We start from the raw sequence: 13,025 nt of genomic DNA, 5'->3' as shown, positions 1-13,025 counted from the left end.
TCTAATGGCTTCAAAGAATGAGCTTGGTGTGTGTTTTACTTTATGGTAACATTAATACATTTGACAACGAAAGTGACATTTCCTTTGAAAAAAGACTAGGCCTTTTCATCTTTATTCTAAATTTTCTAGTTTGTGAGAGAGGAAAAGAGTTGAATTAGATTTGATGATTATACTAGAATATTATTATGTTCTTAAAAGTAGAGTTTTAATTTCATTTTGTAGAAGGTTTTAAACTATTCTCACATAAACAATATCTTTAAATCGTAGTCAAATGACTAGCCAATTATTTTGTCTTGCTGCATTCAAGCCAGTTGGTAAAGGCCAGAAAAGATACATCTGGCCAGGATGACAAGCCACCAAGATGTGCCTTTCAAGTGAAGACGCACTGCAAGTCAGCTGGTATTGCTGGCCTGTAGGAACGCAAGGCAATGGTAACTTTCACTTTGGTTTATTTTGAATGTACGAACTAATCCCGTACTTTTCTCCTCGCCTGTTTTATAGCTCTCTTTACATTCGGCCTTCCTTTGATCTGATTCTAGCATGATCAGAGTTGATGCTCCCTGAAAAAGACTTAGGTCAACTCTGGTCAGGCGGCCAGGTGACCGAGACTGGGTGGGGACCGGCGGAGTTTTGAGGGCGCGGAGCCTCTCGCATACCAATCTCCTCCCACCAACAATGCTAGTGGGAGGCGGAGAGGGCTGCAAACTTCTCTCCAATCCGCAGCCGCCCTCCCCAGGGTCCCCCTGCTGGGCGACCCGCCCGCCGTGGACCTGAATTGGTGGAACTTTTCAGATAAACTGCTTCTGAGAGCTGGGGAGGGAAGCTCCCCACCCCACTACATTCCGGCTCCCCTGCCCCCGCCTCCCGGTCCTCGCCCAGCAGCCCTCCCTGGTGATAGGACGAACCCCGGGCGTGCATTGTGTGTATGCAAAACATCCCTCGGCTCCTGGGGCTGCTGGAGCTGGGACCCCGCTACCGCTGAGGCGGGCGCAGCAGTGTATAGTCCTGCGGCGGGTGCTACGGTCCGCGCCTGAGCCCAGTGCTGTCATGCTCCTGCCGCGGGGCGGGCTGCCGTTTCTCCCCGTCGCTATATAAGCGCTAGCAGAGGGGGCACCCGGAGGGGCTGAAAATGAAGGTGCCCGCGCATGGGCCGCAGCTGATTGCCAACCCCTCCCCAGCTCGCTCCCGGCGCGGAGCCCGAGGCCGCCGAGGACCCGCCTTCGCCGCAGTAGCAGCTGGAGCAGCGACGCGGACAGCAGCTGCTGCGACGGTGGCGGTGGCGCCCCTCGCGCCAGCTCATAGAGCGGCGGCGGCGACTCCGGGGCCGCCGCTGGCCCCGCTGCCATGAGTTGTGCGGAGGTGATGTATCACCCCCAGCCTTATGGAGCGCCCCAGTATCTGCCCAACCCCGTGGCAGCTGCAACTTGCCCTACAGCTTGCTATCACCCGGCGCCCCAACCTGGCCAGCAGGTGAGTCACCGGCCGGGCAGCCTTCCGGGGGCGGGGACGAGGGGCACCCGGTATCGGTGTAGGGTTCCCGCCGTGCTCGGCTGGGATCCGAGACACGGAGGATGCTCTGGGACCTGCGGGGAGCCATAGAAAGAAAAAGACACTCCCGGAAGGGCAGGAGTGAGAATGGCAGGCAGGGTTGGGATTCTTGCAAAGCCTTTACCTGCCTGGGGGCTTTCAGCTGTGTCACCTGGACTCCGAGGCTGTTGCTTCTAGCTGCTTTGGTCCTTAGGACTCAGTTCTCGGAAGCTCAGCAAAGGCATCTGTCTTAGGACTGACTGTGTGAGTAAACTTTTAACCCAAATACTTTGTTTCCTTGGGCGAGTAGAGTATTCCAGCGTTTTGTGGATTAAGTGGAGGAAGTGTGCAACTGAGGTAGGTAGCAGAGGTTATCTGAACAGGGAGCTCAGGAAGGGACCTTTCTGGGACTTTTAGGGTAGAACTCTGTCCGGTGTAAGACACATTCGGTGTTTCTAGAACTTCTCCACTGCCTTTCTCCCCGGGGCTGTGATTTGGATGGGGATGCCCCAAAAGGCTCGTCATTCATTTTCAATTCTCAACAAAGCAGAGAGCTTGTCGCTTGTCTGCGTTCATCAGTGGAGAGGATCTGTTTCTCAGCCCAGAGGTAGCCCGGAATATCTGCATGCCTGGGCCCCACCCAGCCAAGACATTGAAAATGTCGGTAAAAGGGACGTGACAACTAGGAGACGATAAGGTTGGACGCTTGAAAACTTGGTGCTAGGAATCCTTGAGTATGGTTCTGTGGCCACATAACAAGTACACCAAAATTTAGTTAGCACTACGTTAAAAATACTAAAGCACGTGCCCGTGGTAAGGGACTGTATTGAAACATGGGCTCCTTGAACTACAGGAATGAGAGTAGGGCTAAGATCATTGAAACTTAAAAAGACAGATGGATAGAGTTAGAAAATAATGATTGACAGCGTATTGACCTGTTTCCCATTTCTTAGGAACTGTGTGTTTCATTCTGGCCTTCAGGGTTTGACCGCTGGAGCAATCTGACCTTTGAATTTCTATTTGTCCTCTGCTTCTGTCCCTTTTCTAGAAGTACAGGGCTACTCTTTGGGAAGGAGACTAATATCCTCTGCTTAAAATTTAGTGGCTGTCAGATTCAACTAACTGTGAAAGGGTCCAAGTCCAGGATTCGCAATTAAACAGCCTCATCTTAACGAGGATCAAAGGGATACAAGAAAGAGGAGCTCATTTTCTTGTTACTATTTATTTCTTTTAATATTCAATAACTTTATCATTTCAAGGCAAAATTACCTTTAATGGGAGAGATGGGCAAGTATTTTTGTATTTTGTGGTCAAGGGTGACAAATGAAAATATTTTGGCTAATCGTGATTTTTTTGTTTTGACACATGTAAAACAGTAGTATTGTACGCTCTTGTGAGGCAACGCGACCTTGGGTATTGCTAACACTAACTTTTGCATGAAATACCCTTTGCTCTGGTGCTTTGGTGGCCTTCAGCTATCAGTTGGAATGTGGGCGAGCAAGAGACTGAGATGGTTTTACATATCCAGAAAGATAACTTTCCCTTCTGAAAAAGTAAGGAAAAGAAGACATTGTGAGCATGGTTGTCTCTTATGGAATTATAACATTAATTCCATTAAAATAGGTGTCTGTAGCAGAAGACAACACTCTAACACATTCAGCTAGCAAAGTCAAAAGGCCGCATTAGACAAATCAAAAATCATTAATCTTGAAAGCTAGTTTTCAATGAGAACTAACTCCAAGTGTTTTATCTCATTTTGTGATAGACCTAAGTTTCAACCCCAAATTCCATTCTTTTGTGAAAATTATGAACAAGCTGATAAATGAATTAAAAAGAAAACTGTCTGTATTGTGAAGTTATACAACACCCAGCTACTGCTATATTCTCAGCTTCTACAGACACCTTTTAAGTAGATCGACCTGAGTCTACTGTAAGGCTTTAGTTGAGAGGTGTGCATGGAAACTTTCAGACTTCTCTGACTAAATTGGTTTATTTGATAGTTAGACATTTCCCTAGTAAATTTGACTGTTATTGGCTAGTGGGCTAAAAAGACTTGGCACTGTCACTACTGTTCTTTTATTGTCAGAGTTTATTTTGATGACCTATATATTTTTTTTTTTTGGAAAAAAGAGTAAGTCAGGAAATTCTTATCAGCCTGACAGCACTTTTAGACTATGCAGTGTGTGGGTGAAGTGGGACTAATATTGACTTGGCCCAATTGCAGTCATCTGAGAATACATATTTTGGTTGTTTTTGCATTCCATAACGTTTTGTCATCATTATCCATCAAGGTTGTTTTCTCCGTACATGGGATGTGACCCCCTAAGAGCATTTTACTTGGGAGACAATAATGAGGATTATAGCTTTTACTGCATTAAACTATAACACCACCAGCAACAAGGCAACTTGATTTGTTGAGGAGGGGAAAAGAAAAGAAAAGAAACAGAAAAATGACAGAGTTGGAAAGCCGTAATGGTCATTCATGAGATAAGTGCTAGATGTGAGGACTTTGAACTTTCTTCGGGCAATCTCTGCATTTAGTTGTAGTAATGTATCCCTTAGTTGTTTTCTCTCCTCAAAAGCAGAGATCTAAAGTGCCTGTGTGTTTGTTTTTTATTTTTATTTTTTCTGGAAGGAAAGGACATCAAATGCAAAGTCTCACACGTGCTAGGCAAGCAGTATACCACTAAACCATACACACACACACACACACACACACACACACACACACTAGTTCTCAGTTTTTATAAATTAGTTTATTAAAATAGTTCATTACAATTGATCTTAAGCATGGGTGCATTTTTCCTCTCTGAAAAAATTTTTTTTCTTTTTAAGAAATGAAAGAAATGTATTTTCCAGCCATATGTCCTATCAACTTTTCTGCTAAATCTGAAAATTTTATGCTTAGGTTTTTTTCAATTGAACATATTGTATGTGTGGGTAGGTAGTAAGTAGATGACTATGTTAAAAGCCCATGTAAGCTATATATAAATACAGGATGACCGTGTATTATTTATTACTCCAGTTCAATCAATCAAGCTAATTTGCCAATGTCTGAAGTGTAAATTTATCATCCTTGGAGTTAATTCCTAGAAATTGTATACTGGCTCAAATCTTAACAGTGAGCTTTACAGAGGCAGATTCTTAACAGCCTGCGAGATTCTTAACAGCCTAGTCTCAGCACCTCTCCATAGCCTCCAGACAGACCTCCTCCATATCTCGCTGGAATAAGCCTTGACTCAGTCTTAGCACATGTTCCGAGGCTGATGACAGTGCAGAACGTGAACAGAAAGGAATGCGCTTGTATTCTACTAGTGACAGTAGGAAACAGCACAAAGTTTCGAAATACGTGTCAGGAAAAATTGAGGGCAACGCTATGAAATCATAGATTCCCTTCATACCCGGTGGACTGCTCATCTTAAATGCAGACAGTCTGTTGTCTAAATCCTCTACCATATTAAGAATGTTAAAATTAGGAAGGCACTTAAAGTCAAGCTTGCAGATTGATTTGGTCTTAGATGAGATGGCCCAAAGAGCAGTAACTGAATTTCCACCACTATATAGATTTCCATGGTCACTTTCAGCTTCCTGTTAGAGCATGTTTACTCTGTCTTCTTTAAGAATGGCAGCTGGGTGGAAATAAAATGTTTCTCTGACAGGCAAAAAAATTCCAGTAATGCTTGGAAGGAGTTTTTCAAACTCATTGTCTGTCCTCTGCTACCTTGGCTAAGTTCTAAAATGACTCTGAGATTCTCACATGGGAAAAGTCTAGGGGGTGGGAACATATTATAAATGGGAAAATCCAGGTCCATGGGGGTGGAAATTCCTGGGTAAAATTTCCATGCTGATTGGTAACAGAATCAGCAGATCTACTTTCCCGGAGTTGCATCGTTCTACCATGCCATGCAGTTTCCCAGGCTTTTCCCCTCTCCTTATTACACAACAGGTTAATATTTTTGTTTTTAGCAGCCCAATCAACTTTTTTGATAAAGAAGATTAATATGCTGTGGATTCTTTGGCCTTGAGGCGTGATATTCTTTCCAAATCCTTGGTAGTGTCCTTTGTTTTTAAGTTTAGACATTCCAAAGGCTTTTTTTTTTTTGCAAGCAGTTGTATGATGCTAGTGATGTCTGCTCTTCCTCTTACATCCTTTCTCAAAGAAGTTGTGTATCCACTTAGCAAATGAGCATTCATTTATCTAACATAAAATGCAACCAGTGGCATTAACAGTTCCTGTTGATGTGTCTTAGATTTCACTGGTGTTCAAACATAAGATTAGATTTACTCAGAGGTTAAAAACTCAGTTTTAACCTGAATAGTTTCATTACACAGTCAAATTATTTAAGGCAGAGGATTTAATGTTCTTGTGACTGTAAGCAAGGACTTAAGTATATTTGTAAGGACACAGACAAGACATCTTTGAAAAAGAGCAGCCACTGTAATTCCATGATATACAAATCTACTTGACAGCAAAGACTTAAATTAAGCCTAGGTTGCCCACAGTTTCACGTTCCTAGTGACTTCCCAGGAAAAAGAAGTCCAAGACAGAAATAGTTAAGCTTTAAAGTAACCAAGCTATCAACAGAGCAGTGATTCACAATGGAGATTACAGTGATGCCAGAGAGGGTGGGATTGAAACCTATAAAATCTCACAGAGTGAACATGCATTCACCAAGAAAGTAACCAACAGGAAGTGGTCCTGCAAAAAGCACCCCTTTCCCTAGTATGTGATAGACTCTCCCCAACATTTGAAATGATGCAGAGGGCTCACATTAAGGGAGACGGTATTCAGAGAGGAAGGCCTCCTCTTTTGCTTAACATCCCTTCCCACTACTGCAGGTGAGACCCTAAACTAACCCCATTGGACCATCTGTGAAAGGAATTTTCCCAAAGACAAAAGCAATTATTCATATGATGCCTAGGATAGGTCCTGAAGTAAAATTGTCAGGCAGAGGACTGTCATTCTACTCTGGGTCTCAGGCCCACAGGCCCTGTTTCCATTTCTCCATTTGTAAATCGCAGAATGTGTACACCCGGCAATAGATTAAAACAAAAAATAAGGTACTGTCTCCCAAAGAAGGTTCTAGATATTTTCACTTGAAAACCTAGCTCTCTGTAGTACAGGAGATTCAGCTTTGGCTGGGACAGAAGGCAACCATTTAGGCAAGGCTCTGCTCTCACTTTTCACAAGGCACTTTCTTTAAGCAGCTGGTTCTGTGCTTTGACGACTCATTTAGGCAGACCCAGGAAGTGCCTTGAACCACTAGACCCACACAGCTGTTGTTAGCACAGCTCATAAATGCCATATTTGTAGATAGTTGAGTGGATTCCAGATTTATGCCAGTAATTTACAAGTGTAGTCTGAACTAGGGAAACTCATCTATTTTTTTTTTTTGACTCCTCTCCCAAGATTAGCAGAAAGAGAAGATGACCCAAACTCAACAGGTGTCTTTTCTTCTTCCATCTCTATCATTTCATTATGTCAAATCAGTTTTCCTTGAGGGCTGGGGGAGGCCTGCAAAGATGTATTCATCCTTCCTTGTTTATGGGGGAGAGAGAGAAAAGAAGCACCATAGCTAACTCCTAGGAACTGAGCTAAAGGACCCACAGCTGGAAGTAAATCAGGCTTCAGTAGTTTGTAAATTGTGTTTTGGCTGGTGTCCTATGAAATCAGAAGAGGTGCCAATCTAGGAAATAAAATCAAGTGTCAATGTGTGTAAAGATCCAGCATGTTGCTAATTTGAATATACATCCTAATCACATGAATATGTATTTATCATGAGACCTACACAATAACCAACTCAGGATTCTCCATCTTCAGAAGTAGAAGCCAAGGGCTACCAGATTCAGTTACTTGGTGAGACTTGTGGAGTTACTTTTGGTCGTCATCTTTGTCATTTTGGTGTCTAGTGTTGCTTAAAATAAACCTTCATTAAAAAGTTGAAAACAGTTCAGAGCCGGCCTAGGATGTTATTGCCTTGCTTGTCTTACTTTCAAATTTGGAATATTAGACACTTGCAAAAATAATACAGTTTACCACAGGGATAAATCATAGGGACAATTTCTATTTACTGCTTTCCTAGCAAGGCATTTCCAATTATGAGAACAGATTCAGCCGTGGCCCTGGCTAAGCCTGTCATTCTGCATACCTAAGTATTTGAAAAGTTCATACATACACATGTATGAAGGAAGAAATGAGTGAATATAGATAATTGTAATACAAATTATATCCTAAGTCAAGTTAAAAGACTATACAAATATATCAGAAATTTATACATCAAAAACCATTTCATTCAAAGTAGTTGCTTTGAGAAAGAACACATTCCCTAACAATGTGATCATAGTTTAAAACATTTTGGGAATGCAAATTTTGAAATTGCTTCTAAGCCTGTAGCACATTTTTTTGAACATTGTAAAAATTAGAAGTTTTTCATTCTTGAAGGGGGTAGGTTAGTTTTTTTTTTTAAATAATGATTAGATTTATTTGAAGGCTACATGCTCTAACTCTATAAAATTGAGTAGCGATGTTTTTTGGATTGCTCTTCTCTGCTATTAAGAAAATAAGCAAGTATAACAAACACAGCATCCTCAAGTCTGACTGACTATTCCTTTTGGGCTGACTCTGCTCACATTTCCAGAATAGGATTCCCAGAATAACTGGGAACAAGAGTGGTATATATCTCTATATAAGGAGAGAGCCTACCTAGACATAAAAGTTAATTGTCATCTAGGAATATATACATTTTTAAGGTCATTTTGTATTACTAACTTGCTGTATCTAAGATGCTTTCCATTTTTAAGCTAACATTATTTTTCCTTTCTGGTACTAAGGATAAAACCCAGAGCCTCATACATGCTAGCAAGTGCTCTACTTACATCTCTAGCTCTCTGATATTTCTAACTCTACTTTCTTAATAACTTGATAACTTTGTAAATAACTACAGACTATTATAATTAACACGAGATGCCATGCTGTTGGCTTCATTTCATTTCTTCAGTCAAAATAAGTATCTTATAGAAATTCAAGCACACTGGCATATTTCTCAGCATATGCGTTATAGACAGATATAAGTTCTATTCTCATGATTGTTACTAGTCAAGTGATCCTAGCTATGGAAAGTTTTTGCATATGTAAATTAGGAGTAGTCATTCTGGGAAAATTTGCATATAAGATAAAATTAAGTGAAACAAAAGACAGATGGGCCCATGGGGTGGTACTTACCTCCATGGCTCATGACCTAAATTCCATCTTGACTTCCACATACAAGCTATGGCACACACTCATTAAAGTACACACATGGGCGTGTGCACATGCACACACACCTACACACACACACACACACACACACACACACACACATACAAATGAATAAACGTTGGTTGAAAATGTAATAAACATAACAATGTTCTGTGGCATATTGTTCCTTAAGCTTGTCGAACTTTATGTTTCCTGATAATGCTTACACAGTGCTGAGACATTCAAATACCTGTTCTACAAGTAAATTTGAAAAACTGCTGAAAGATCAATGGGTTGGTTTTATGGACTTAATGCTTTTGAAATAGACTAGAGGTTCATTCTACAGATTATGACCTTTCTTTCTTTCTTTCTTTCTTTCTTTCTTTCTTTCTTTCTTTCTGTCTTTCTCTCTTTTCTTACACACAATAGTCACTTCATTACAACGAGACGGAATTATTTTAAACCTTTTTTTAAATTTCCACTGATTTCAGGGATTCATTTGTTTCCTTCAGAGGAAACTTTGCACACATACACAGTAAGCACTTCGTATGTTGTGGCTTAAGCCTTGGGGAGTTAGTGGTACTTGGCTCCTGGCCTAGAAGTCACATTGCTGTTGAAGTTTGTTTCTGCCATGCCTGATGGCAGTCTCTGAGGTGATCACTAGGCTTTGCATTGTTTAAGCCTACTTCATTCACTCTTCTACCTTTAGAGTTTGGGAGTTGGCCTTAAGTCGGCCTATTAATCCCTGTATTGTCTCAACAAACTGTAATCCATCCGTGTGTGTGTGTGTGTGTGTGTGTGTGTGTGTGTGTGTATGTGTGTGTAGGGGGCAGGAATGGCTTCTACTGTGCAGTGGTACTGAAATTTACATGTGTATTACCAACTTGTAGTGTGTGTGTGTATGTGTGTGTATGCTATACAAGTGTACATGTATATTTGTGTTCACGTGCTTGCTGATTCACATATATCTAAGGGGGTCTTGCCTGTAAGCATGAGTGTGTGTGGAGGCCAGGGGTTGAATTTGAGTGTCTTCCTCTATTTTTTTCCCACCTTAAATAGTGAAGCAGGCTCTATTACTTGAACCCAGAGCTCATGTACTTGGTGTTTTGCTGGGCAAGCCCAGCTAGTGTTCCCCAAAGATCTTGTGGTGGGATTATAGGCTGGTTGCTAAATCCATCCAGCTTTTACACGGGGGATGGGGTGGGGGGTTGGGGGGCATGGATGGAAGGACACAGGGACAAGGCAGGGTTAGGAACGACTGGAAAACCAAACTCAGCTCTTCAAGCTTATTGGCAAGTGCTTTACTCACTGAGCCATCTATGTCACCCCAACCTGTAGTTTTTAGGAGTTCTTTCAGTGACATGTTTTGTTTGTTTGTTTTTAACAATTATTCACAATCTTGTAAGAAGAATACAGATGCTAATCAGATATTTGAATAGATTATAGAAAGTGATTGCATTTTAAAAATGTATGAACTGGGTGCCATTTTGATCTTAATTCTGTAAATCTATGTTCTAACACTTTGAGATGTAATCTCAACTTTAAGATTTATTTATAATTTCCCAACAAAGCCATGCAATTCTAGGGAAGTAGTATTCAAGAGTTAAAGACCATGTGAATATAGAATGTAGCCAATGTGCATGTGAGGAATATGTACAAAGAAAAGGCACAAAGCATTGGTGTCAGGGAGTGATTGGTGCTCACTCAAGTCTGAGATGTGAGATGTTGTGATGTCAGCATTTAAGCCACAGGATGCTTCAGTGATGTGTTTATGTGTCCTTCCTGATGTCACTTAAGTTAAAATACTTAGGCAAATGGAAACTTGGCAGTTTTGGTAATTATCAGACCATTTGGATACTTTAAAATTCTTATTTCAACCAGTGATGTTTTTAGGCTAACTATGTGTTGGGAATGTAAATATTCAAATACTATGTAGTTTATGAAAATTAGAGAAAAATATGGGGAAACTACAGATAGAATCATAAACATTTTATGTCCTGTTGTTAGTAGATCATAGGCTCATTTCCCTGAACTACAGGTTTCCACAATGTCAAAAGGTGATATTTTGTCATGCATAATTGTACAAGTATAGATATGTTGTTTATGCATGAAATATAAAAGTACAGAGACTCAATTAATGAATGCATCAACAAAAGAATAATATTTACAAATTAGGCTAATGATAGTTATTTTTTTATATAAGATTTAGCTTCCTTTTTATCTCATTGCCTATGGATAAGTATGTGATTTTAAAATATTTGGAGTCAGCCATTCCATAGTTGGTAGAAAAAGTCTCCCTGAATTGTGCAACATATATAGGCTGTGCATCCTGAGATTGAAAATCTATAGCTGAAATCTAACTCCTAGCAATTGATCTTGAGATAGTTCATGATTGCTATCTCTTATCACAAAGCTATTTTGTATTCATGCTAGGTTTTATAATTTTTAAGTACTTTGCATCTATTTGATTTAATTTAGGATGTGATTGATGTTAATTGTCAGTGAACCAAATCCTTTCCTTTATTTGGAGAGTTAATGTTAAAAAAGTGAGAAAGAAGAGAAGAGGTATGTCCAAAGTCCCTCCTTCTCATTGCCATATGTGACAATGAACACTCTGAACAGAGAAACTCTTCCGCATGTCACTTAATTCGCTTTGGGTCTAAAAGAGGTATTCAAACAAACCAGTACAGTCAGGACAGAGTTGTGCAAAACTATATCCATAAAGGTTTTAGTAAACATGCATATGTCCAGAAAAACAGCACTATGGGTTAACAAGAAAATTATAGTATTTGTTTAATTTTATAAATAAAATTAAAAAAAATAGAAGCCATTTAACTCAATTCCTGCATTTTCACAACCTATCTTAATGTAATATTTAACTTTTGAAGTCAAATTTGAACAAAAGCAGATCATAAGAAATATAGCGAGATAGCATTAGACTTACCTGCTCATCAATAAGACATATTCATTCATAAGAAATACATTATCTGTTCATAAGAAAATACTAGCCACATTGACACAATTTTTAAATAAAAATGCCACATATGATTGTAAATAACATCTTCCATATGATAACCAGCCCTCATCAAGTGCCCATTTCAGCAGCCACCTAGAATAAGATCAATATATTACTAGCAGAAAATGATATGCTAATTAAAGATGCACTTTTGATTTGCAGTTATTGGTTCTAAAGCTAGTAACTATATTAGAAACATAAAAAGTGAGTTATATGTTGCTAACACATGCAAAACTACTGAGGATTCTGGAATTATCTGTGTTTGTTATTCACACTTTTTCTTCCAGCAGGCATAACTCCTTCTGAAATAATAAAAATAGTATGATGATAAATTGAATTTTAAAAAAAAACAAATTGAATTTTGTTGTTATGTTATTAATATGGAATATTTATGTGGCAACAGGACTGTGTTCTTATAAATCACATTGAAGTTGTTGGTTATCTTTAAGTCATGCATGCTCGGTGAAAGTATTTGGAAAGACTGAAAGGTGGATGTAACAAATAACCATTAATTACCAAATTTACATTCAGTAAAACGTTGTTGATCATAATTACTTAGTGACTTTCTAAATCATACTAGATATTTCTCTCATCACGGCTGCACATGTATGTCTCTAGCCGCTTACTTCTCTGTGCATTCTGTCTGTACCAGTCAGATGCTTTGTGACTGCTGACAGCCTACTGAACTTCTCAATACCTTAGTTGTCTGGTCTTTTAGATACATACAGCAACAATAATCATGTTATAGGAACGTGATAATCAACTCAGGTCATATATGGATGGTTTTAGGAAAGTTTCTTGGATGATATATATTAATGATTACTGTAGACATGACCATATGTTCAAATATTCTAATATATAAACCTCTGCTCATTTTTATTTGAAGAGTTAATCCTTGCTAGTATTTTGTTTTATTTTCCACAAGCCACAATAAACTTTTCCTCCCCCTCTATGATAATAGTGGTGAGTGGAACATATGAAAAACATGGTCCATGCAAAATGGATCTTCACACAGACTTACTCTGTCATTTCAGTTTGATTTTTGAGAAATGAGTTCAGCAGGTCTGCCAAATCCTTTTATAAGATGGTGCATTCCTGTTTTCATTTTATTTTATTTTATTTATTTATTTCTCCACCCTGCCCTGGACAGTTGGTTTTCACGTTTTTTCCACTGTCCTAAAGTAAAATGTTACTGCACTTTAAATCTTTAAAGGTAAATTAAAATTGAGCATTAAAGAACCCTGA

General features: G+C 39.6%; 1 protein-coding gene across 5 annotated transcripts in view; it reads left to right on the top strand.

Annotated features, from left to right (window-relative positions):
- The first annotated feature begins 768 nt into the window (after positions 1-768).
- Positions 769-13,025, top strand: part of VGLL3 (vestigial like family member 3) — a 47,166-nt gene continuing 34,909 nt past the window's right edge. For 2 of the 5 annotated variants that reach the window (XM_084800857.1, XM_084800853.1), the window contains exon 1: positions 771-1,470. In XM_084800857.1, coding sequence (XP_084656983.1) covers positions 1,345-1,470 — 126 coding nt within the window. In that variant the 5' untranslated portion in view covers positions 771-1,344. Of the gene's footprint in view, positions 1,471-1,507; positions 1,792-13,025 lie in introns of those variants that run through there. The other 3 variants (XM_084800856.1, XM_084800855.1, XM_084800854.1) reach the window with 2 other exon arrangements.

Source organism: Acomys minous, assembly GCF_964271855.1.
Source record: "Acomys minous genome assembly, chromosome: 11".
In the NCBI taxonomy this organism is placed as follows: Eukaryota; Metazoa; Chordata; class Mammalia; order Rodentia; family Muridae; genus Acomys; species Acomys minous.
This window is presented reverse-complemented; position numbering and strand designations above follow the sequence as displayed.